The sequence below is a fragment of the Chenopodium quinoa genome, unplaced genomic scaffold (genome assembly GCF_001683475.1).
Source record: "Chenopodium quinoa cultivar QQ74 unplaced genomic scaffold, ASM168347v1, whole genome shotgun sequence".
NCBI classification, from domain to species: Eukaryota; Viridiplantae; Streptophyta; class Magnoliopsida; order Caryophyllales; family Amaranthaceae; genus Chenopodium; species Chenopodium quinoa.
In genome coordinates, this window is record NW_018744626.1 from 3,620,579 (window position 1) to 3,645,880 (window position 25,302).

Sequence of the window (25,302 nt, forward strand, 5' to 3'; positions counted from 1 at the left end):
AACAATAATGTGACTTTGCTTGCTTCTTATACAACCCTCTAGTCACGTTTAACTTCTTTTGTTTTTTGAAACGTTGATAGGAAAGGTGTGAAAAAGCATGTAAGGTGACAACTCTGTTTGTTGTATAATTGTAACGTTTTTGATATCCAACCTAAGCATATACTACTGTACTATACATGTGGGCTTGAAGGCAGATATAGCCCAACACAATAATTCACTGAGGTCAAATGCATCTTATACAATTAATACAAGAATCCCAATATTCCCAAGTAGAAACTTGCAAATTAATTACGTAGTATCACAATCACTGTAAATCAGCATTATTTGGGAAAGACAATCAACCCCAAATTCACTAAAAAGAAAAAGAAAATTTCCACTCGCACAATCACTGTAATCACACATAATTTGGGGAAAATAAACAATTTGCTTATCAGTTTATCAGCAAGTGATTATAAATGAAACTAAAGTAAGAAATTTTTTAAAGTACGGAATACTTTCTTTCTGGATAATATTATCATTTCTCCGGTATACAAGTTTAAGTTTTTAGACACGTGCATTAACACGGGCACAAACTAGTCTAATTAATATGGAGTCAGTATTCGGAGTAATTAATGACCATTGTTTAACTTATACGGAGTAGTGATTAATGAGTTCACACAATATTCATAGAAAAATTTAGAAATAATAATCCCAACTTTCCTCGATTTTGGAAGAATAAGCCCAACTTTCGATTATTCTGGAATAATTCGAACTTTAGGGGTCTTCTTTTTTCTTCAATCCCAAATACCGGTTACTGGTTGAATGAGTTGATTTTATTTTTTTTTTTGTTTAAGTGACATGTGTTGCGATTTAATTGGTTAAAATACAAAAAAAAAAACCCACCCATTTTGAAACCCAGCCAGTTCGGCAACCCGCCCAGCCAGCCACCTCCCTCGCCGACCGCCTTCTCTCCCCCACCAGCAGAGTAGCCGCTCCGGCGTCCGCTCTACACCACCGTCCCCAAAACCCTACGCAACTACCAATAAAACTCCTCCCTGAAAACCCAACCCCGACCACCAATAAAACCCAAACCCAGATTCAGCCACCAGCTAAACCCCAAAAACCACCGGCTGCTGCTATTACCCGCCCCCCTGCGCCGCTGATTCCCCTCCTTTCCGCCGGTTTCCCTTCCTTATGAGCCGGTGTTGCGATCCCCCAACCTCCCTCCTTCTCCCTTTCTCGTTTTCCGGCAACCACTCTTTCCCTTGAAATTAAATTTCTTCCTCCTCTATTCGAAACCCCTTCAAACCACCTCCCCTACCCTCGAAAATCACCAAAAACCCATCCCCCACCATCGAAAACTCTAGCCGCTAGGGTTTCGAGGTAGTGGGAGGAGCAATTTGGGATTTTTGGCAGTGGGGAAGGGTTTCATTGGTGGTTATGTGGGGTTGTGGGAGGGGGTTTCGGGGAGGGGGGGAAACGTCGATTCGACGGTCCTACGTGGCAAGGGGTGATGTGGCGGTTCTGTGTGGGAGGGGAGACGCGACGGCGTACGACTGGTGGAGGAAGTGGTGGCGAAGGCGGCATAGGCTAGTGGGGGAATGGAGGCTGTTGTTTTTTTTTTTTTTTTTTTTTTGTATTTGTTTTTTTTTATTTATTTTTTAAAGTTTTTGACCAATCAAGACTTGACATGTGTCAAGTGACCTGAAATAATAGGTCATTGACTTTCGTTGACCGGTTTGGGATTGAAGAAAAAGAGGAACCCCCAAAGTTCGGATTATTCTGGAATAATCCAAAGTTGGGATTATTTGAACAAAATCGATGAAAGTTGGGATTATTATGTCTAATTTTTCCATATTAATATCAAAAAATCATTTAAAATTACTTTAATAATGTAAGTATTATCGCAAGAATTACCATCCAAAACACTAAAAACAATTCTTGTTCCAAGCTGCTGTACAAACTGAAGATGATCATAAATCATCACATCCATTAAGTAAAAAACGTAGAATTGAAATTGCACATTTAGTGTTGATTAAATTAAATAATGCATTACAATAAAAAAAAAAAAAAAAAAAAAAAAAAAAAAAAAAAAAAAAAAAAAAAAAAAACCATCCTTTCCTTTAAAAATCAATCCAAAGGACGAAGTTCAATGCCTTGAACAAGAACACCACTCTTCCATCTAAGGTCTTCAACCTCCATGAGTGCCATCTCCAACACCACCCTTTCGTCAAACGCCTCAACACCGGAACCAACATCATACCTCCCCATCTCTATCTCCATCCATCCGTCACCTCTTTCCACTGGCAATTCATCGCCATCCAACCAACATGTAGGTTCATCAAACTCTTGTTCCCCAAGATAGTAGTCATTAGCAACTACACTATGATCTTCATTACTTTTGGATTGTTCTTCTTGATCAAATTCTAGTACAGATGCCTTAACTGGTCCATAAAACCCGGCGAAAGAATGCACAACCTTCTGGAACACAAAATACACGCCATAAGTTGTATCTGAGGAGAGGAATTTGATTGGTATTCGCCCTTTAATATCAAGCCAACATACAGAATTCAGCTGAGCAGTCTCTGGAAACCTACAAAATTGACAATATATATGTAATCAACCCCCTTAAATTGTTTCATGTAGCCGATCCCACTTATGGGATTAAAGGTTTGATTGATTCAAAGAAAGAGCGAAAGAAAAACCTCGATTCAGGGATGAATCTCCAACTCCAGTATGCAGGGGTGTCTCCCCACGAGATCATCAGCATTCTAGCACCAAGCATGTAGCATTTTTTCCCACTACTTTTGTCCAAGGCAAAACTCTATATTATGCAACAAAATTGTTACAAGTCTACATATAGAGATGTATAGTTTATCAAGGAATAATAGCACAAGAAATATGAAGATTGAAAATGGATCAAGGAAAAGACTATTACCTAGTTCTATATAAGTACTTCGATTTGTTATAAGTTCAAAGCTAAGAATTAGAAAATGAACATAAAGCTTTAAAAAAAAATTAAAAAAAAAAAAAAAAAAATTCACCAACATTTACAAGATCATTTTAATATACTCCTTCCTCTGTCTCTAAATACTTTTTCATTTGGAGTCTGAAAATTACATGTTTATTAATGCTTTTTTATACATTAAAACTTGTTTTACCATAAGTGAAATACTTTTCCCTATAAATAAACTTGTTCACTATGCATAAAAGTATGTTCCCATAAGTTTTTTTTCAACATGAGTATGGGAGACGGAGGGAGTAGCTTGTAGGACGGACTATGGAATATTGATTTAATGAGCACATTATATAGACATGTATAAAATGTGCCCAAGGGTGAATTAATTATTCATACAAGATCGTAATTAATATTTCCTCTATTTCTTTTCTATTGTTACATCTTAACTTTGATGATAAACGTTTTAAAACTTTGACTATAAGTGCATTATAACAAACACCAATAAATCATATTATTTTGAAATGAATTTTTAAAATATCAACTTCTTAGAATTTTACTCAAATCATATTAAATAATAAATCAAAGATGTTTATTGAAGACTGTTAATAATTAAGATCAAAATGAAAGGAGTATAAAATATTGATTTTCTCACTTTTTATTCACATATTTTTGGGTAAAAGTGTTTATTTTACGTTGGTTTTATTAAACTCCATAAATATAAAAAATATTTACCTACTAGTACTACCTATAAAAGTATAAATAGAAAACTTACCCCAATCTAATGAAAACTACGATCTACAAATCAAATTAAAAAAAAAAAAAAAGAAGATCATCTGAGTTTTATTGTTGAAGAGTATAGGAGATTGACAAAGAGAGAAAAAGAGATCTTTTTTAGAAGCAAATTGCTGTTGATCAATTGGAATTGACGATTGAGATAAGAAGTAATGATAATCGGACGGCAGAAATTTGTTCCAAATGGCATCGGATTTCGACGCCAATAAAAACTCCGTCGAAACGGCTGATGATCGGGCGACATCCCTCGGCGAAGTCAACGATAATATGTGCGAAAGACATCCAACAAGTAAGTCTAATAAGTTTGTACAAGACATGTCTATTTTTGGGAAGTTACTCAATTTCAGAGATTTTGTTTGTGATAGTTTGCTTGCTTTCATTCTCCCCGCCTACTAGTCGGTTGTAGACTTGTAGTGTTGTACTCCGTCAACGTTTTTTTGTTTTCGTTTTGTTTTTTTTTTTTTTTTTTTTTTTTTGAAAAAAGTTTAAAAAAATTCAAAAATGGGCCTTACTTGTTAGCTAGTGGGTTGTGTTGAGTCACTTGTGTGCCAAATTTGGATACTCCCCGAGTCCACTGTGTTTCGGAATAATTGATATACTATTTCCGTTAAATTTTAGCTGCAACAAAGGGTATTTTTTTTTGAAGTAATCGTTTGAAATATTTCTTTGTTGCAATTAAAAATTAATGGAGGTAGTATTATCTTGGACACGGTAGTTTTCATATTACTATGTGAAAGCTATAAAATGAGTAATTAATTTAAATTAGAAAATCTAGTTTATGTGATTAATACATAGTGGATACGCACGAGTCACGTCCGTGGAATGACATGTGCGAATAGCTGTGTTAAGGTGTAAATTAGGGTTGTGCGTGATGATGTTAGTTTGAATAATTGGGTTGAATTCGGTTAGGCTCTGATTAGGAAGGGTTGTGTGTAAAAGTGTCCTATCAACTTGTATCATTTAAAAGACTAACAATTATTTTGAAGGAATAAAAGACTAACAATTTAAGGACAAAAAAAAAAAAAAAAAAAAAAAGAGAGAATACCAATGTGAGGCCTGAATATTATTAACAATTCAAAAAATATATATATCATATATGTGCCACAGACCTATAGTACACCAGCCCATCATAAAAATAGTGCTAAGCCCAATACCCTATATTCTTACGGGCTTATTTAAAATGTACTAGAACGATTTCGTTTCCGATTCCAGTTTAATTTGGTTAAGCTTAAGATTTATTAATTAGAATTTTTTTTTTATTTGTAGTTTGATTTGGTATGCTTTGTTTTCCTTTTTAATTTATTCCAATTTTCCTCAATTCACTTGTTATTATTGAACTTTATGTATTTGTACACTTATATAAAACAAAACACATATGACTTTGTGCTCAAATTAATTATTTTTTTTTTTTTCGCTCAAATTATAGTTGGTATTACTAGAGTATAATCCATTTGTAATATGTTATATAGGTGATTGGTAAATTAAGTATAAATCTTCCCATTAAACTGAAGTTAAATATGTTAATAGTGAGTTTTAATTCAGAGATATTTTTATCAATTTAATGCAAATACTAATTAAGATTTCCAATTATTAAAAACTATTTTATAAAAAGCTAGCACCTTTAAATTAGGATTACCTCGGATAAAAGAATAATGCTTTAACGTAGCATGGTATGTCAAGAAACACAATGGTGATTGGCAAGAGACAAGGAGGTGAAAAGGAACAAGAAAAAAGTGCCTTTAATTTGGTGCTTCTTATTCTTGAGCTCAACATCACATCTTCCCACCCCTTTTCTTCTCCGGAATCTCTCTTTTGCTTTGGCTCTACAAACTTTGCTTTTTTAGCAAGTTTAAATTGATGCCATTAAGCTAATTATTAAGCTAATTCTATCACATACGTACGTGTATATGACAATTGTCGCCCTATAAAATTTTTCCAAACTATAATATATTCGGTAATTGACATTCATTAATAATAAACTGATTCTATAAGCCATTTTAAAACGAGTTAAAGACAAATCAACAAACACATCATGGTGCTCATTGAGTCATTGCATCTACAAAATTATTATTTAGTGAAAGTGTATTGACAATGGTAGTTGTTTCGGATGAAAACAATGGGGCCTTGCCGAAGGCCCGTTGAAGTGGCTGAAAACTGGTCCGGTCCAATTGATGCTAGGCCGAAGGTTTCCTGCACAACTAAAACACGTAAACTGGCCTCAGGGGTGGATCCGAGGAAGACCCCTCCGATGCCGAAGTCAAACAGTGTTTAGAGAGAAAAAACTATGCAAGAGATTTAATGCTTGAGGCTTTGTTGTGTTGTTCTCCACAAATGAATGAATTGAAGGCTTTTATACCTTTGCACATGATGAGAGAAGAGCAATTGGGCCTTTACATAGTCATGGGCTGACCATGGCAATTCGGACCAAAGGACTCTTGGTTGACTTGGCTTGATTGGAGGCTCGGGCCTTGACCTTGGAATATGAAGTCATTTAGTGACCAGGCCCAATAAGATAATTGGACCTAAATACATGACTAGGCCCAATTAGATAAATTGGACCCAAACAACTTGCCCCCCAGACCCGATTTGGAAGGATGACGGGTCGGGTTTGAATCCAATAAGAAATGGAGGGAAGTAAATGATTTAATTAAATCAAAAGATTTAAATTTTTAAACAGTTATTAATTAAATAACTGTAATTTGGATAATTAATAGGAAGTGGAGTGGATGGTGGGCGGTTAATCAAGAGAGAGAGTGTTTAACGGTTAATTAAGGAGGCATTTAAGAGAAATTTGAACTTTTCGACCTTTGGGATTCTCCTTCCTAGAATTATAAGGTCTGATTCGCATTTCAACTTCATTTCTTCACCAACTCATACTCAAATTCTCGCGCAAACCCATTTTCGCTCTGAATTTCCAACGTACCATTTTTGAATCCAAGTTCGAGACTCAAATCCATCGCTTCCACTGATTTGACCGGCGTATTCCGGCCAATTTGAAGGTAATTTTCTCCGAGCTTTTTCGATTTTCTTGCCCTTTTTTAGGGAAATTCTTCTTCTCCCTTCTTTCCTTCTCTGAATTTGATTATGGCTCGAGAAAGGAGGCGTCAGCCAGGTCGACGGGGTCAGGCTAGGGATCCCCGTGACCGCGCCGACGTTTGGAACGGGGAACGAGCCGGTGAAGACCCGGAAAGGGGGATTCCGGCAGTTCCTTTAAACGCCGCGCCGCCTCAGCAGGACGCCAAGGCCGGCGAGGCGGAGCAACCTGAGCCGAGAGAACAGGCTGGGCAGGCTGAATATTTGCCCCCTGTGCTCTGGGACCTGCTTCCTGGGCATGCTGAATGGCAGGACGCCGAGGCCCAGGACACCATGGTGAGAAATACCCCATACTCATGGTGGGTTCGGCATGCCGAAACCTACCGATTCGCCGAGCAAATTGAGTTGCACTACGACATTTTTGAAGAGGATGGGCATTGGTGCCGTATGCCCTCGCCGACTGACAGGATTCACCGTCCCCCTCCTGGGTATGTAGGGGTGTACACTCGGCAATTGCAATACGGGCTTCGGTTTCCTTTGGATCCCTTCGTCTGGGACATTTTAATAAAGTACAGGATCTCCCTGTGCCAATTAACACCCGTTATCATTCGGCGGGTGATGACTTATCTCTGGGTGTGTCGGTTTTTTGCTGTTGAACCGAATTTGCACTGCTTCCGAAAGATGCATCAGCTAGTGCAGAACCTCCAGAGCGTGTACGGCCAACACGGGTCTTCAGGCTGGTGGCGAATAGAGAGTCGCCCCCTAATATCTGACTATGTGGCCGAACGACTCCTCGGATAAGGATTGGAGGGGTCAATGGGTCTGGGTGAGAGTTCCCGCTGATCCGGAGCATCCATATTTTTTCGGGGCTCCCCGATACCTCTCCAGGACTGATCCGAACATGCAAGACTTGGGTCCTGAGGACCTTGATGCCACTAGCCACCCGAGTTATGAGCGAATGAGCTTCTTCGGGAAGCAGATAACCCCGGGGGAGTTGGCCGAATGAGAACTCTCCCGGCCAGATGGCTTCCGGATAACCATTACATCTTCAAGAGAAGATGTTGGCAGTTGTCGGCCTCAGCCGAAAGTACAAGGGTGGTAAGTATGTTCGGCTGGGGCCGAGGACTTTAACTTAATCAATTTTGATTTGTCTTTGATGCTTATTCCCTTAGTCTAACCTTCATCTGTTCTTTTCAGAGCTGAGCGAAGCTACCTCGGGAATTGACTATAACCGGCTCGGGGTGAACGCTGAAAGGGTCATTCTAGACCGGGCTCCAGCAATTACAGCTCCGAAGAACCGTCCGCTGCATCTGCACGAAACGGGTCTTCAAATTGAAGCCGCTGCCGAATACACCAAGCAGAAGCCTTGGTGGGAGAAGCGAGATCCCCTTCGGCCTTTATTACTTGAGGAAGCACAGGCTGCTCAGACAGCAGCTGACGTGTCCCGAGTAATCAACTCCTTGGAAGGAGGTGTTGGGACGTCTGGTGCTGCTGAGAGGGATATCCCTGCACCTGGAGTTCAGCCGAGGGTTCCAGTAAGTTCCTGACTTGCTTGTTTTTTTTTTTTTTTTTTACTCATACTTTGCTGCCCCCCCTTTCAGCAGTTTGAGGAAGGGAGCGGAAGAAGAGAAGGAAAGGCGCCTGCTCGTTCTGAAGATCCATCTTCGTCAGAATCTGAAGAAATGGACGAGCAACCCTTAGCAAAGAGAAGGAGGAGGTTGGCCGTGCTGGGGCCTCGGCAGTTTCAGATGGGGATGAGGCCTACCAGGGGCATCCTCATATGGGAGCCTGATGAAGGTAGACGCTCGTCGAGGGCTCCCCCTCCGCTGGAAGCTTCGCGTCCTCAAACCCCCCCTCCACCTCCCGAAACTCAAGAGATGGAGGTGGACCAAGAACCCCTGATCCGAAGGGGAGGGTTCAGGGACACCCTGCTGAAGAATCTGAGAAGCCGATTGCTAAAGGCTTCTCAGATGATATTGATAGGGAGGTTGACGCTTTTCTTCGTCAACCTGATCTGGGGGAGGAAGCAGAGAAGGTCGTTGCTGCCGACCCTGGTGGAGACCAACTAGGCTCCGCCGAAGAAGGTCATGCTGAGCCTGAGAAGATTCAGGAGGTTCCCTCTTCTTCCTTCTCCTCATTCCAGACGCTGAACTCTGGAGATTTGGGTTTCTCGGCCCCCCGTATCACAGTCCCAGAACCTGTTTGGGAACGAATTTGGGGTAGAATCGTGAAGGGGCTGCAGGCTACTTCGGCGACTTGACTAGCATGTCCGAAGTGGACCGAGCAAGGGTGTGGTCGCTGAAGGCCACGGCTGGGATGGGAGAATCCAGCCGAAGGGTCCCTGACCCTGCAAGAGACAACCAGCGTTTGCTGATGCAGGTACTTAACCTTTTAGTTGCTTTGCTTTCACTCAGCTCTTCTCCTCCTTTCTGGCGTTTTCCCTTTTTTATTACTTTATTTATTTCAACTGATGTGCTCCTGTAAGGAGGTTGTGCACAATCAGACTCTTACTGTAGAGTTGATTGACACCCTCCAAGACAAGCTGGAGCATGCCTGGGAGGAGGCAAAAATTGCCCGGGAGGAGGCGAAGCTTGCTGAGCTGAAGCAGCAGGCTGCTGAAGAGAAGCAGCAGCAGAGCGAAGAGTATGAAAAGAGGGCTGCTGAAGCCATTCAAACCTTCTGCTCGGCTATGGAGAAGGAAGTTTTTCCCCCCCGCTGATGGAAGGGGAGAATCAGCGGGGGAAAAACTTCCTTCAGGAGCAAATGGGAGTGGACATCTCCAAATTTAAAGCTGCCATCGAGATCCGAATTCAAGAAGGAGCTGCTGCACAAGCTGAAGTGCAGCGGAAGCTGGAAGCTCTTAAAGCCAGCAGGATGGCTACTGAAGAGGCTCTACAGGCTAGGGATGTTCACCTTTCTGCTGCCCAAGCTGCTGTTGAGAGCCAAGACCAGAAGCTGAAGGAGTTGGAAGATCAGCTGAGAGTCAAAGGAGATGAGCTGACCCAGGTCAAAACCAAAGCTTCCAACGTCCAGCTGGAGCTTAATGAGCAGAAGACTTCTTCCTCCAAACTCTCAGAAGAGTTAGAAAAATCTAAAAAGGATTTGGAGGAGAGTCAAAAGAAGTTGGATGATGCTGAAGCCCTACTCCAAGTCCGCCTTTACACCCAAGAAGAATATGAGATGGGCTACTTTAATGGGTTTAAGGTGGCTCGGAGGTTGGCTCTCCATGCTGAGCCTTCGCTGGATTGGTCCAAGTGTGCGCTTTGGGCTCAGGACCCCGAAGATCCGCACATGCTGTATGCCACTCCTGCTGAGCATGAGATCCTTCAGGCTGAACAAGCCGAGGAGGAAGCTGAGCGGCAGGAGTTGGAGGCTGAACAGCGAGCTGCTGAAGCTCAGGCAAGGGCCCAACCTGCCTCCTCTGCTGCTGGAACCGAGACTGCCCCGAGGCTTGGCCCGGCTGATCAGCCTGATCCTCCAACTGAAGCATAGGAAATCGGGCAGTCGTCTTCAGAATCTTGCGGATCAACATGAGCTTAACTTCAGACTCGCCGCTATCTGAACTTCTTTTTGCCTTATCTTTTTGCTTCAGCTTGCCTTGATGTACAAACAGTTTATTTTTGTTTCTGTACGTATTTCGGCAGCTGTTATTTTCCACTTGTGGGCGGCTGCCGATATAATCTTTAATTTATTTGAACTTGTAGCTCACTTTCTGAGCATGAGTCATTAATCTGATGTTCCTTTCTTCAACTGCTTTGTCTTATTTTGAATGTTTTACTGTTTCTGAGCTTGAGAAATTCTCGCAAAAATTTGCTAAGTACAAAGCTTCCGGCTTGAAGAATTTTGCTGAACATAAACTTGCACTGGTAGTGCGTCTTGCCCCCCCCCCCCAAAAAAAAATCTGAAGATTCAAGTCTTTGGATTACTGAGCTGGGTTTTGTTTCTCTATCTTTTTAAAAATGGATATCCGAAACACAGGGCCAACTGAAGGCAATGCTTCGGATAATGGCTTTTGGGGATACAAGGCTCATTTAAGGCAATATCCCAGACTGAACTACAAGTCTTTGGAGAACAAGTCTTACTGAAGTTTGACTTCAGCTGAAAGACCGGAGTTCTTTAAAAAGACAAGTTTGTCAGCAATCTGAAACCCAGTTACCCGGAGGCGAAGGTTTCAGACGAGGCTGAATAAACAATTTCCAACAGTTGCTGTTATCCTTGATTTTCTGTTTATCTTTAAAAAATGGATATCCGAAACACAGGGCCAACTGAAGGCAATGTTTCGGATAATGGCTTTCTGGGATACAAGGCTCAGTTAAGTTATCGAATTGCCTCCCATGATCGAAGACAAATACTCTCGGGAAGCCGAAACGAGTGATGATATTCTGCCAGATAAATTTTCTGACAGTTTGCTCTGTAATGTTCGAGGCTGCTTCGGCCTCGATCCACTTACTGAAATAGTCAACATCGACTATCAGCCATTTTTTCTGGTACACAACATCTGGAAATGGTCCCAGTATATCCAGTCCCCATTGGGCAAACGGGAGTGGATGAAGGATCGGCTGAAGATCCCTAGCTGGCTGATGGATAACTGGTGCGAATTTTTGACATTTTTCGCATTTCCGGACCAGCTCCTTAGCATCTGAGATCATGGTGGGCCAGTAATATCCGGCCCTCAATGCCTTGTGGGCTAAGGTCCTTCCCCCGATGTGGTTCCCGCAGATGCCGAGGTGAATCTCCCGTAGGATATAATCTGCATCTGTTGGTCCTACGCATTTCAGCAATGGGGCTGAGAAGGACTTTTTCAGAAGCTCCCCCCTGAAGACAATGAACCTTGAGCTGGTTCTCTTCAGCTTGGAGGCCAAAATTCTATCTTCGGGAATCTCTCCCCGAAGCTTGAAAGCTAGGATGGGGTCCATCCAGCTAGGCTCTGGGTCAGCGCAGCACACTTCAGGTGCTTCGTCGACACTTCTTTCTCGACGCACTTCCACATATACAGATCTGTTCAGCTCAGTGAGAGTTGAACTGGCAAGTTTGGAGAGTGCATCGGCTTGAGTATTCTGACCCCTTGGGATCAGCTGAAACTCAAAAGTTCTCAGCTTTGCAATGACTGATTTGATCTTGGCAAGATAGGCTATCCTGGAGGGCTCTTTGGCCTCGTAGCTTCCACTGATCTGATATGCAACTAGCTGAGAGTCTGTTTTCAGGCAGACATGCTCAGCTTCCAGGGATTGTTGCCTCATATTCAGCTTCGTTGTTCGAAGCCTTGAAAGAAAATTTTAGTGCATACTCAAAGGATTTGCCTTCGGGAGAGGTTATCACTACCCCTGCCCCCGAACCATTTACGGTGGAGGATCCATCCGTAAACACGGTCCAGACTTTCCTTTCATTGTCTAGCGTCTCTTGGTACGAGCATTCAGCCAAGAAATCCGCTAGAGCTTGAGCCTTGATGGCAGCCCTCGGCTGGTAGCTGATGCTGAATTCGGTGAGCTCAAAAGCCCACTTGGCCAGCCTACTAAATTTTTCAACTTTGCCGAGAACTTTTTCCAGCGGCTGATCAGTTAAGACCACTATCTGATGACAATCAAAATAGGGTCTCAGCTTCCGAGTAGCTACCACTATTGCAAAAGCGACTTTCTCGAGTAGAGGGTAGCGAGTCTCGGCATCCGTCAGCGTGTGGCTGACGAAGTAGATCGGTTGCTGAATTTTGTTTTCTTCCCTCAGCAGCACTGCACTGATGGTGGCTGGGCTGACAGCCACGTACAGATACAAAGCTTCTCCCTCTGCTGGGCTAGCCAGCGTTGGGAGTTGAGCCAGATGCTCCCGAAGCTGCTTGAAGGCTTCTTTTTGCTCTTCCTCCCAAACGAGCTCTTTTGTTTTCGGGAGTTTCAGGGCTTTGAAGAAAGGTAACCCCTTATCCGAAGCTCTGAAAATGAACCTCGAGAGGGCTGCCATTCTTTCGGTGAGCCGCTGAACATCCCGTTTTGTTTTCGGCTCAGGAAGGTCAAGCGCTGCTTTGACTTTGGAGGGATTGGCATCAATCCCCCTCTTGCTGACCATGAACCCAAGGAATTTCCCCGACTTCACGCCGAAGACACATTTCTTCGGATTCAGCTTCATTTGATGCTTTCTTAAGGTGGCGAAGGTTTCAGCCAGGTCCTTAACATGGTCCTCAGATTTTTTGCTTTTGACGATCGAATCGTCAACATAGACTTCCATGTTTCGGCCCTTTTGATCGGCGAAAACTTGATCCACCAGCCTTTGATAGGTTGCCCCCGTATTTTTCAATCCGAAGGGCATCATTTTATAATTGTACACCCCGGTGTTCGTGACGAATGCCGTCTTTGCTCGATCGTCGGGGTGCATGAAGATCTGATGATACCCCGAGAATACGTCCATGAAACTAAGCAAGGCATGGCCACTTGTCGAGTCGACTAGCTGGTCGATCCTCGGCAAGGGATAGAAATCCTTCGGACAAGCCTTATTTAGGTCCGTGAAGTCAACGCACATCCTCCAGGTACCATTGGCCTTCTGAACCATCACCACATTTGCCAGCCATTCTGGATATTGACAAGGCTCGATGAAGCCTGCCTCCAGCAACTTTTTGACCTCGGCTGCGATGTCTCGGTTCTTATTAGTGGAGTAATTCCGCTTCTTTTGCTTAATTGGTCGACACGTTGGGTCAACATTAAGCTTATGGGAGATGAGGTCTGGACTTATCCCGGGCATATCAGCTGCCGAGAAAGCAAACACATCTATGTTGTCCCGAAGGAGCTGAATAAGTTCACAACGGGTGTTCGGATCAAGGTCCATCCCGATTGTTACACATTTCTCAGCGTCTCCTTCGGTCAACTCGACCGTTTCAGTCTGCTGGTCCGTGTCCATTGCTGATGGATTGGACTCTTCACAATCTGGCCTGCTGTCTATGTCAGCAGGCGTCCCAGACTTTTTGTTCTTTGGCTGGCTCTCTAAGTCTTTCGGCTCGGATGAAGAGATAGCCTTTTCCCTTTCTGGCCCTTTTTATCTGGGCACAGAACCTTGGGCCGAAGCACTTAGGCCTTTCGGCTTTTTTGTGCTGGGCTCTCTTTCTTTTTCTTTCTCCTCCTCATCCTTGTCATCGTCATCTGGGCGACTAGTGGATGGCTTGAGGTAGTTGCACCTTCGGGCGTCCTTTTGGCTGCCCTGGATCCTTTCGGGGAAGCTGGCGTCTGAGACATAAATCATCAGCTGGTGATAAGTTGAGACGACCCCTTGGATCTCGTGAATTATGGGTCTCCCCAAAATCACGTTGTACACTGAAGGAGCGTCAATGACAAAAAATTCAGTCATGACATTCCTGGCTGCCTCATCGCAGCCGATGGTGACAGGAAGTGTCACCTTCCCATCTGGATAAGTTGAAGCCCCATTGAATCCGGACACCGGGTAGGGTACCGGCGTAAGGTGCTTGGGCTTCAGCTTGATTTGATTGTAGGCCTTTCGGAACAGAATGTTTGCTCCGCTGCCACCGTCAACAAGGACCTTGTTGACGTCGTGGTTGGACACCGTGGCGATGATCACCAACGGATCCTCGTGAGGGAACGTTACCCCCCGGCAGTCGGCGGCTGTGAACGTCATGTTCGGCACCGGCGACTGGGGAGGCTGAATGTCAGCGTTGTTCACCTGGTGGGTCAGAGCCCTAAGGTGCCGCATGTGCTCCCTCCGAGAGCATATTCCTCCCGAGATGACATTGATTGGAGAGAATTTTCCCTCCGCACTTTTGCTGTTCTTCCGGGGGAAGTCGAGGTCTTGCCGAGAGTCCTTTGCTGACTTCTCTGCCTCCTTTTTCTCGCGGTGATCCGCGATGTATTTTTTCAAGTATCCCTTCCGGACCATGTCCTCGATCTGGTCCTTCAGCTGGATACACTCCTCAGTGTTATGTCCCGGAGATTCGTGGAACTCGCACCACTGATTTTTATTTTTTCGCTGATACCACTCTGGGAGTGGTCTCGGCTTTCGGTAACTCTGTTCTTCCTTCGTCACGTTGTAAATTTTGGTGCGTGGAAGAGAGAGCGAAGTGTAGGACTCGTATCTGCCTGTGTATGAGGCAAATTTTTCCTTTTTCGGCTCGTTGGCCGAAGATTGTTCCGAGGCCTTGGCCTTTCCCTTTGTCCTCTGGCCTTGGCCTTCAGACAAGGGTGTTTGTTTTTTCTTCCCTCCCCCAGATTGAGGTTGGGTTTTTGTTTTGTTCCACTCTTCGGCTCGGATGAATTTATCCGAGGCGTTCAGGGCTTCCTCCAAGGTCTGCGGGGTATGCATGACCATGAAGTCTAGGAACTTCCCAGGCTGAAGGACATTCTACATTGCAAAAACGGCTAGCCCCTGGTCCAGCTGAGAGACGCTGGATGACTCGTTGCTGAAATGGGTCAGATAGTCTCGGAGGCTTTCGGTCTCCCCCTGTTGCAGACCCATGAGTTCTGCAGTAGTCTTCTCTCGGCGGTTTGCCGTGGAAAACTTGCTCCTAAATTTGGAGGACAGATCATCCCACCCTATTATAGATCCTTGCTTCACTCCCTTGGAGATCCATGCTTGCGCGACCCCCTTGAGAGTGGTTAGGAAATATTTGCACCAAGTCGCTTCGGACCTGGGGCAAAGATGCATATGAGCCTCATACGAGGCAATGTGGTCCTTCGGATCCGAAGTCCCATCATATGTGATGTGCGAAGGTATTTTGACCGTGGGCACGTGCTCTTCCAGTATCCATTGCTCGAATGGGGAACTGGTGGGTAGCATAACGGCCTTGCCCTTATTCCTGGCCGAAGGGACCGCTCTCCGCCCTCTTAGAGAGGTAGGAGTGGTTTTCGTCCCTGGCTGGGAAGTCTGGGCCTCGGCTGCAGGGAACGAGAGGCGACTGTGCACGCTCGGTTCCTTGCCGCCGAGTCGGTCGAGGACGCTTTGGCGAACGGTCTCAGGTTGTTCTCGGCGAGCAGATTCTGGCCGAGAAGCTGAGCTGATGCTCTTATGCGTTTCTGGTCGGGAGGTTGAGGATCCTCTGAAAAATTGAGGGTTCTTTTTCCTCTCTCTTTCAGTTCTCCAGGTATCGTCTTCCCACTTTTCCAGTTCCCGGAAGGAAGGAGGTTTCCCACCATCATGGTCTAGCTTCCTCCGCTGATGCTGGGTATGCGGAGGAGTTCGATCGCGAGGTGGAGGCATATTTTGTGCCCTCATTGCCTCCATGAGCACTGCCAGCGCTCTCGCCACCTCCTCCGAGCTGGGCCCCGTCAAAGGGGTCCTCGGCTGAGTGTGGGAATGAGAGCGGACGGTCGATGGTTGGCTTTGGGGCACTGAGTGAGTCCTATGATCGGACTGGCCTCTGCTAGACCGAGAGGGACTCGGCCTATGATGAGAGTTGTGAATTACGGGAGAAAGGGAATCCTCCCTGTATGATCCTCCCCCCGAACTGGCACCCTTGGGAGAGTTCCAGTCCGGTGAGGGTGATGGTGTAGGAGTTTTAGGCTTTTCGCCTGCTCCTTGACGGAGGATTTTGCTCTTGCGGTTCTTAGCCATTGCTACTAAGATGATTGCAAGATGATTTTGATTAGAGATTTGGCTTAAAGATTTTTGAAAGTCTTCCCCACAGACGGCGCCAAATTGTTTCGGATGAAAACAATGGGGCCTTGCCGAAGGCCCGTTGAAGTGGCTGAAGACTGGTCCGGTCCAATTGATGCTGGGCCGAAGGTTTCCTGCACAACTAAAACACGTAAACTGGCCTCGGGGGTGGATCCGAGGAAGACCCCTCCGATGCCGAAGTCAAACAGTGTTTAGAGAGAAAAAGCTATGCAAGAGATTTAATGCTTGAGGCTTTGTTGTGTTGTTCTCCACAAATGAATGAATTGAAGGCTTTTATACCTTTGCACATGATGAGAGGAGAGCAATTGGGCCTTTACATAGTCATGGGCTGACCATGGCAATTCGGACCAAAGGACTCTTGGTTGACTTGGCTTGATTGGAGGCTCGGGCCTTGACCTTGGAATATGAAGTCATTTAGTGACCAGACCCAATAAGATAATTGGACCTAAATACATGACTAGGCCCAATTAGATAAATTGGACCCAAACAGTAGTGTTTGTAATCACATATTATATATTATGCTTTATTGTTGAACAAAGCTTGATAACATCACACTTAATAAGGACAAGACAGAAAGATCTTGTTTTTCGATGTATTTGCAAAACTTACTCCAACAATACTTTGTATGTATTAAGGGGCTATACAATGTGAGGATCAAAATTAACTAGAGGCATATAAAAATTAAATCATCAAAACGCAACCGAGAATACTAAACATGATACTTGCTCTGTTACTCATGTTCTTGGGAGCGCGAGGAGGAGGCTGTCCTCCACGCGCTAGCGCGTGACAACCACATGCCGTGTTATACACGACTATGCCATTAACACGTTAACAAGTACATTTGTTCTGATGCTCACATATATAAGCTTGATAAAATGGATCCTTAAGCTAATAGAAGAAGGCAAAGTAAAATGGACTTTAATACTACTTTGTATAATAGTGAAAAGTGCTCTTTATAATTAATATTGGCCTTTAACACAGGGTCTCACGTAATGGAAGTGGGTGTAATGGGGCATCAATGCATCATATCTTTATGCTTCCAGCCTTGATATCTTGATAAAGTAAATAAAGGTTGATTGCTTCATTGCTTGCATCTTTGAAATGGAAATTCAAAAATTTTCAGAATGTATTTCTAAAACATTGTACAAATATCTATTCTAGTTTAATTTACATATAATAAACGCTACACAGTCTACTCGTTTTATAACCAAATTACCATATAACATTGATTAAACATTACGCAACGTATATACAAGAAAACATTCACAACATTATAAGCCCGAACGCCTTCATAAATGATACTCATACAAATCTTTTACTCCTAGTAGTAATTAATACATTCAAATGTTAGTGGAAACTATAAAGTAATAAGTACAATTAAAATATTAAATCTCTATATTCATACTATAGAGACAATACAACACCAATCTCCCTGGCATCCAAAAATTTGCCCCCACTTTTTTGTTCTTCATCTCCTAATTTCAATCCTTTTGTCAGGCAATCAATTTCAATCCCCAAACAAACAAAAGTCCTTTTTTTGACCCGTTTTTTCAACCCACTTTCTCCTCTCCCAATGTACATTTAGTACCCTATATTATTTGGAGACCCAAACCCTTTTCAAACCCACATACTTTTTATTTTCCCCCTCAAAAAGTCTCCTTTTTTTCCCTATAAATCAAAATAAATTGCATTTTTCTATAGTTATAAATATTTTTCTAAGCAAAAGATTTGGAAAAAAGTGAGAAAAAATGTTAATAAATGTCTAGATTAATCGATCAGACAAACTTGGTAGCCTTCTAAAGAAGTTTAGACTAGTTGAAGGCATTGGTTCTCTAAACATGGGATGCCTCAAAAAATAAAACCCAAGTGCTACGGCAACCATTTTTGGGGGTACTGCATATAATGTTATTGTTATCATAAAACATACCCCTATAAATAGTTTTGTAGCCCTCGGGTCACGCCAACTTACTAATGCTTGGACTCGCTCGCCTTGGGTCGCTAAATCCCCCAGCACGGTTTGAACCCGGGCTGCCAAGATCCGCAACCGATCATATCGAACACGGATCAAGTCTGGTGGGGTTGAACTTGGGACCGTGTCAAATTCTTCATCGAGGTCATCTGGGTCAACGGTTTCCGCTTGAGATAATCGGGTATCCATACCCGCGGGTATTTTGGGTCGAAACCGGTAATACCATATTCCAATTAGGAAAACATAGAGGAATCCGGTTGGGACTATTAAGTCAGGATACCAAACTAGGACCAAATAAAGAATGTGAACCAATATCGTGGTTAATGGGTTCCTCCATCTTCTAATATGGTTTAACCACTTGGCTAACCCGATTGCCCAAGCGAGTACGGCTACGATCCGAAACCAATTAGCTTTGCTTTTCCTCATGCTCCAAGTATGTGAGTCTGCATCTAGCATGTACCTGACTACTTCAGGCCCAAGTGGTGGCTCGGAACGGGCTAGCCAAGCTGCTACCATCTTAGTAGCAGCCCCGCGAAGAGCCTCTTGCTGAGCCACCCCAAGTGGTCGTAGATAATGCATCCGCGGAAGAAGAGGCTGCCCATAGATACCACACGTATCCGGCAACAAAGACGGGCAAACGAATCGAACCGCCAATTCAATCTCACCCATTTTCTTAAGCCCGGTTCGTAGCAACACCAAAAGAGGATAAGAATTAGTATACACCTTGTTACTCTCCAATGTAGACACCCGAATACGAACCTTACCAATCCGATAGTCCGGCTTCTCCTCCCCCGGGTCAGTAAACATCCGCCAATTATCAAATACTCCGATCGTTAACACGGTACACGGGTCATAAACCTGCCACGTGTACTGCTCGTTCCACCTCGGATCAAAACTATCCGTAACCGTCCGGGTCCGAACCCATTTCTTACCATACTTAGCCACACAATAAGCATCAGTAGACCCCTTACCCGGACCCTTAGTCTTCATCGGTAGTAACCCACGTGCCCCAAGAACACCAAGCTCTAAAACACCAATAGGAGGCTTCCACAACTGCTTCGCCGTCGGGCGGTAATCGCTACACACGTGAGCAGCCTCATCAAGCACGTGATACCCACCTTCTAAACATAACCTCAATAAAACCCTCCCACAATAGGGCCCATCACCACCTCCACCACCACCCCCACTACCACCCTCCAAATTAACCCATTTTGCAGCCACGTGTCGCTCATCGATTCGCTGCTCGATTGACCCCACAGGAATAATAGCGTGGCCTAAAAGCATAGGATCCTTACTAGTCCTATTTTCAACTAACAAAATCAACTGCTCCTCCAAAGGCTCCCCTGCAATTAAAATCAAGTCCTCATTAAAATGCACCGCGGCTCCACCGTGTGCACTCATTGACCCACGTCTCGTTCGCAACGATTGAAACCCCAATTGCGCTTTAACCCGAATCTCGGGTGCCGTCAATGGAGGGAGGTTCGGCGGAATGTGAAGGTCTTGAGCCTCGATCACAGTCACCCGGAGGTACCATAGCTTCGGGGATTGGTACACCTTAGCACGAGTGTAGGAAACACTTGGCTGCTGCGGAGGTGCATCGGATGTCCACGCTTCAGGGAACGCGTCGTCAGCTTGGGTCCCTAACCAGACCGCAAGCTGCACGTCCCCTGAAATGCCCTCCCCTCCCTCTAGACGATACCATTGCGGGGCTAGCGGACTATCAGGCGGGTCCCGCACTGGCACGTCTGAGAGGTCGAAACAGACCCCTCCTAAGAATCTCTCCGTTGCCGAGTCCCATATCGAGATTTCGAGGGTCCCGGCAACGGAGGGTGAGGGAGAGGAGATTGCAAAAACCTCCTGCCATTCCGGGTTCTCGGGTGGTTCACCCGGGCGATAGGTAGCAGGTTTTGTACGCAGTGGTGGTTGAGTTGAGTTTGTGCGTATCTTGATATATGGATTCTCATTAGGTGTTAACCCACGAGCCTTTACGATTCGAACAAAGAGGTATTGCATTGGCTCAACTAAGTCGAATGCTGATATCTTCTCTGTTTCAGGAACAAATTTACCTGATATTACTCTAGGAGCAAACTCACCGGGAGCGGCTCGTTTATGAGCCGCTGCCATTCGTCTAATAATCTCAGGTGGAGGACCTTGCATTTCCGGCGTAGGATGGTGGTGGTGTGGGTGGTATTGTTCTTGTTGTGGTGGCGGGTATCCGTCATGATGGTGGTGGACAATCGTTTCGGTTGTCGCACCACCTTGAGGACCATGACCTTCTTCCACAACCATCCCTTGAGGTGGAGGACCATGACCTTGAGGGTAAGGACCATTTCCAGAAGCTTCCATTGCGGCTTCGGTTGGCATTGGTTGAACAACCTCAACCGCTCTGCCTTGCTCTACTTCTTCCCTTCTTTGTTCGGGTTGGACCTCCGCCATCTCAGGAGGGGGAGGTCCACCTCCACCCCCACCTCCTCCGCATTCGCCTTGCTGCGGAGGAGGTACCTCAATAACATCATCAAAGTAATAAATTCTCAACCCAAGCTCCCCTTTAATCCAACTAAACACACTCTTCTTTTCCAAAGGAAAATACACTAACCCTTCATCACCACGCCTAGAAAATTGTGACCCATACAACTTCACCCTCCCTAGGAAATGACTCTTCCTACCTGCACCCGAAGGCGACATACGCTTATCATGATACACCTCAGCATTAAGCTCCTCGAAATCCATCGTATTCGGGTCCGAAACAATGAAGTCCAAGGGCTCATTCCAAGTCGGGTTAAGGTCCCGGTACTTGGTAGTAGTCCTCTTTCGTTGCCCATCAAAATCGACCACCACATATGGGCTTGAACTCCCTTGACCATCCTTAGGGAGCAAGTCTCGAGCATCGATCACCTCGACGATTAATCTTCGTACGAGTCTTTGCTCGATGACATTTGCTCCCTGAGGGTCATTCGTAGTTTGAGGTGGTGGTGGTGGTGAGCTCATCACTTCATTGTAATGAACTTATGATGCCCTCTTTTTTGTAAGGTTAGACAAGATTGCCGTTGATAGCGGGGAGAAAAAAATAAAGCACACAATATTTTCTTTTTAGGAATAAGTGTATTTGGGTGGTAATAATTCTAGTAGTGGTGTTTTGTTTTTGTTTAATTATTTATGAGTTCCTGTTTTTCTGGACTTTGGGTTTCAAATAAGTGTATAAGCGTGTTCAGATTTGAGGGAATGTTTTTTTGGGTTATTATTTTACCTTCAGATTCTATTCTTTTCTTCAAGGTTTTGTTTGTCTATTGGTATTTGGGCCTTTTAATTCATTTATATTTACTGTACTTATTTATTTATGTATAGTTATTTAATTTTTATTTATAATAATTCAGGTTCCCTCCTTTTTGGTTTTGTTATCAGCTTCCTTCCCTTTGATTATGGTTTAATGATTTGCTAAATCTGTCTTTTATAGTACACTCTGTTGGGTTTCTGTCTGTATTTTATTTATGTAATCCTAAAATGAAGGTTAAGAAGATTAAAAGCAGATCGCGATATTAAATGTACTTATGTAATAGTAGTGTAAACGATAACAGTACATATAATGTTATTTGGATTATGTAACAATAAGGTTCAGGGGAGGTCTAGATGTACGCGATCTTAGTGCTAATTATGGAGTAATAAGGACTCGAAGCTGGTAGAGTAACGCGATTAGCAAGATTCTTTGTTTAATATATTTGTTCTCCTGATGCAGTAAGAAAGAATTTGGGAAAGATTGAAGATTACACAACTAGGAAGTGATATGGTATAGGAAAAGGTTCAGATGCCCTGTATGTGCAATTGTGCAAAGCATATGATTCCACCTCAAAATCTTAAGGCTATGAGTAAGCTTGATATCATCTTTTTTATTTTATGATTTTGTGAAAAGCAACCCTTAAAGATTTTTAATAAAGGGGTTTTTTTTCTAAGTGCAAAAGGCATCTCCTTTTATTTTTGTCATAGATATGTTCTAATATTCTTCTGAAAGAAACTTATCATTGTCAAATACCTTAACTTTTTCTTGATTATGTTTTTGGCCTTTGAATTGTATCACGTCATGACAATTCGATTTTTTTTGCAATAAGCTTAAGATGCCCCCATCTGCCTTTACTGTTCCGCGTTGAATTTTCATTGATACTCTTGAGCATGAACAAATTTATGACCAACTGTGTTAAATGTGCTTCTAAGTCCTATATGTATGTCCCAAAACAATATATAGTCATGTCTAATGGATTTAGAAGCTTCTTTGTTAATAATCAGTGTTGTTCTTAAACTGGTAACGCGTTCTCTGTGTATTCTGTCAATTTCTCCCTGCAGTAAGTAACAAAAATAGCAACTTCAGTTGAGTTTTCTGTAGGCTAAAATATGCATAAATTAAGTTGAGAAACAATTACTAAGAAGATAATTTACATCATGTATTATACAAATATCTAGGATTATAATCTATTCTTTTCATCTCAACTCCCAAAGAAGCTTCTTCATTTTCTGATGATCCAAAAATAAGGACACCTTTTTCCTGTAGTGGATTTTTGAAGATTTCAGAACTGTTTATTGAGAATCAGATACTCCTAATATTGATAAATTAAAATTGTGTTTTGTTTCTTACATCAATATCGAATATTGATTGATTTTTTGAAGCATGTACTCCGTATATCTTTTCTTTCCATTGTCTTAACAGCTAGCTAAAATTCCATACAAAGGGACTGTTGTACTGTCATACACGAATTAAGATGAATGATATAAAACTTCCATTACATTATTCAGTAGCAACATAGAAAGAGATGGTTTGTCATTACATTCATTAGCACCACTTCATTTATACTTGGGATATGTCTTATGCTCTAATGTTGTATGTATAACTTCATTTGTTAGACAATTACAATATGAATCCGAAAATATATAAGGTCTAATAAACACATGTTGATCATTGTTCATGCGAACAATCAATACAATTTATAAAGAAGCAGAACAGAAACAGAATTATTAAGTTGGTGATGGGTGCATTTTGTGAGACAGTAACATCCCAAGTGTAAATGATATAATGGATGCTAAAAGAATCCCTTTGTTCTCAGCAATCTTTACTAGTACAGATGTCTTTGAACTTTTTTCCTCTCCTGAACTCGGCCCTTGATCACCGTCTTTCTGTTCTATCTCTTTCGTCTTCTTCTCATTGCTGCCTGTAGTAGATATTTTTTTCGGCTCATTGGTGTCACTGCCTGGTGCAAGGCTCTGATTAGCATTAGCTTCTTCAATATCCGCCCCCATGGTACCGTTACTTGAAGCAGGGCTCTCAGTTTTTGTCTTAGATTCTACCGGTTCATCATCCATTCCCTTTTCCGTTTTGTTGTTAGAAGCAGGACTCTTGCTTGGAACTACAGCAGAATTGTTGATATCTGTATCTTTTTTTTTTATCTGTGTTGATGTTTTTGGTTGAAGCTCCATCTGCACTACTTGGTTTGCTCGTTCCATTTTTCGCCGCCTTTGGGATACGTACTCTTAGTGTACCACCCTCGAATATCATTTCTCCGTTCTCAACATCTCCATCCTCTGGCACATTGAAGGTCTTTTTAAAATGCTCTTGTTTTTCATCATCTACCTTTCTCCTTCCACTAACTTCTATGATCCCAGGTTCGTCGAAATTCAGCTTGATATCGTCTTTCTCAAAACCTTCAAACAAAACAAACATTTCCAAAAAGCTTATCATGAATTATACAAGTACGTAAATGTAATTTATTAAATTGTGACCATCTCATGCAATTCAAGTTAACTATATATATGTAATATGTTCTAGCAATAACAAGTTTATTTGATTGACAATTGACATGATTGTGCACATGTGTAAATTAAAGTGCTTGAAATCGTCCAACCTGGAAGATCAACAAGGAGGCAATGAAATCCAGGAAAGTCATTAGTCCACCCTGAAGATGGGTTGATTTCTTCATCTACCCGACCACGGCGAGGAACGGCTATCTTAGATGTAGTCCATCTTCTTCGTGGAAAATCTGCCATATTTTGAAGTGTTGAAGGAATCCTTAGAAACAACTGCGATTTTATGTCTGTTTTGTATTTTGAATTGTATGATTGCGATGGATGTGTTAATGTTATATACTCGTCGTACTAATACTAAATATAGAAATCATAGGCAAGGGAGAAAAGTGTTTGGGTGCACTTTTAAACATGCAAGTTTTTAATTAAGAGAAGTCTTTACTTGTGGTTTTATACATTGCTTTATACCAAGATTTGGGTTTGAATACTGAAATGTATTGCAAAGGAAAAGGAATTCTTTGCTTTCAAACTTCTTGTAACAACTTCTTTCTTCAGCTAATTATCAACACATGCATGCATTTCACCTGATTTTTGAAAAATAATAGATTAGTCTTATGAACATCTTTGACATCTGATGTATACAATTATGTGATAATATTTTTTCTTCGTTGCCTCCAATTTGGCTTGGTGACTTGGTGTAACGAGTTTATCCTAATAGTAATCATGTTGCAATAAGTTCAAAATTCATATGAGCAATTATTAGTAAAAACTCTAATATATGTTGCAAAATTTTCAGATGAGCCATTAATTAACACATATAGTTAAAGAAAATCAGTATTTTATTATCCGTCAAATTAATAAACAAGGATATCTTAATTTCTCATAAATATATTGGTTCACCCTACGTGTGCTACTATTATTGAGTTATTGACTATTGAGTGTAAATAATTTGCAGCTAAATTATATAGTCAAGTTTAAGGAAAATTTCTGTAGAATAGAGTTAGATTATTGGATTATATGGTGCAATAATAAACATCGGAAGACTATTTAATGGCTACAATAAAATTATAGCTATTGTAATTAGTTTTAATCTTGGCCCTATATTTTTAATGTTCAATCTTGTCTATTCATCTAATTGACTTAAAAAAAAAGTTTTCTTTGTCACGAGTAAAAAACTGTTTTA

At 42.6% G+C, this 25,302-nt stretch overlaps 3 protein-coding genes and 1 long non-coding RNA gene across 4 annotated transcripts; 1 reads left to right on the plus strand and 3 right to left on the minus strand.

The window, feature by feature from the left end:
- Positions 1–1,593: 1,593 nt before the first annotated feature.
- LOC110700542 (putative F-box protein PP2-B12) lies at positions 1,594–5,979 on the minus strand. The gene is made up of 3 exons (XM_021878096.1): positions 3,774–5,979; positions 2,685–2,805; positions 1,594–2,572 (listed from the first exon to the last, which is right to left on the minus strand). Exons 1-3 carry the CDS (start codon positions 4,108–4,110, stop codon positions 2,110–2,112), a joined length of 921 nt encoding a protein of 306 aa, XP_021733788.1. The 5' UTR covers positions 4,111–5,979; the 3' UTR covers positions 1,594–2,109.
- Positions 3,912–22,282, plus strand: LOC110700543. The gene is made up of 2 exons (XR_002507234.1): positions 3,912–4,019; positions 22,069–22,282. It is a non-coding gene; the product is annotated as an uncharacterized LOC110700543 (long non-coding RNA).
- LOC110700541 (protein QUIRKY-like) lies at positions 17,617–22,032 on the minus strand. The gene has a single exon (XM_021878095.1). The coding sequence runs from the start codon at positions 21,321–21,323 to the stop codon at positions 18,129–18,131; it is 3,195 nt and encodes a 1,064-aa protein (XP_021733787.1). The 5' UTR covers positions 21,324–22,032; the 3' UTR covers positions 17,617–18,128.
- A 796-nt stretch (positions 22,283–23,078) lies between the features above and the next one.
- LOC110700544 (18.1 kDa class I heat shock protein-like) lies at positions 23,079–24,674 on the minus strand. The gene is made up of 2 exons (XM_021878097.1): positions 24,221–24,674; positions 23,079–24,020 (listed from the first exon to the last, which is right to left on the minus strand). The coding sequence occupies exons 1-2, from the start codon at positions 24,360–24,362 to the stop codon at positions 23,701–23,703; spliced, it is 462 nt and encodes a 153-aa protein (XP_021733789.1). The 5' UTR covers positions 24,363–24,674; the 3' UTR covers positions 23,079–23,700.
- Between the last annotated feature and the right edge of the window lie 628 nt (positions 24,675–25,302).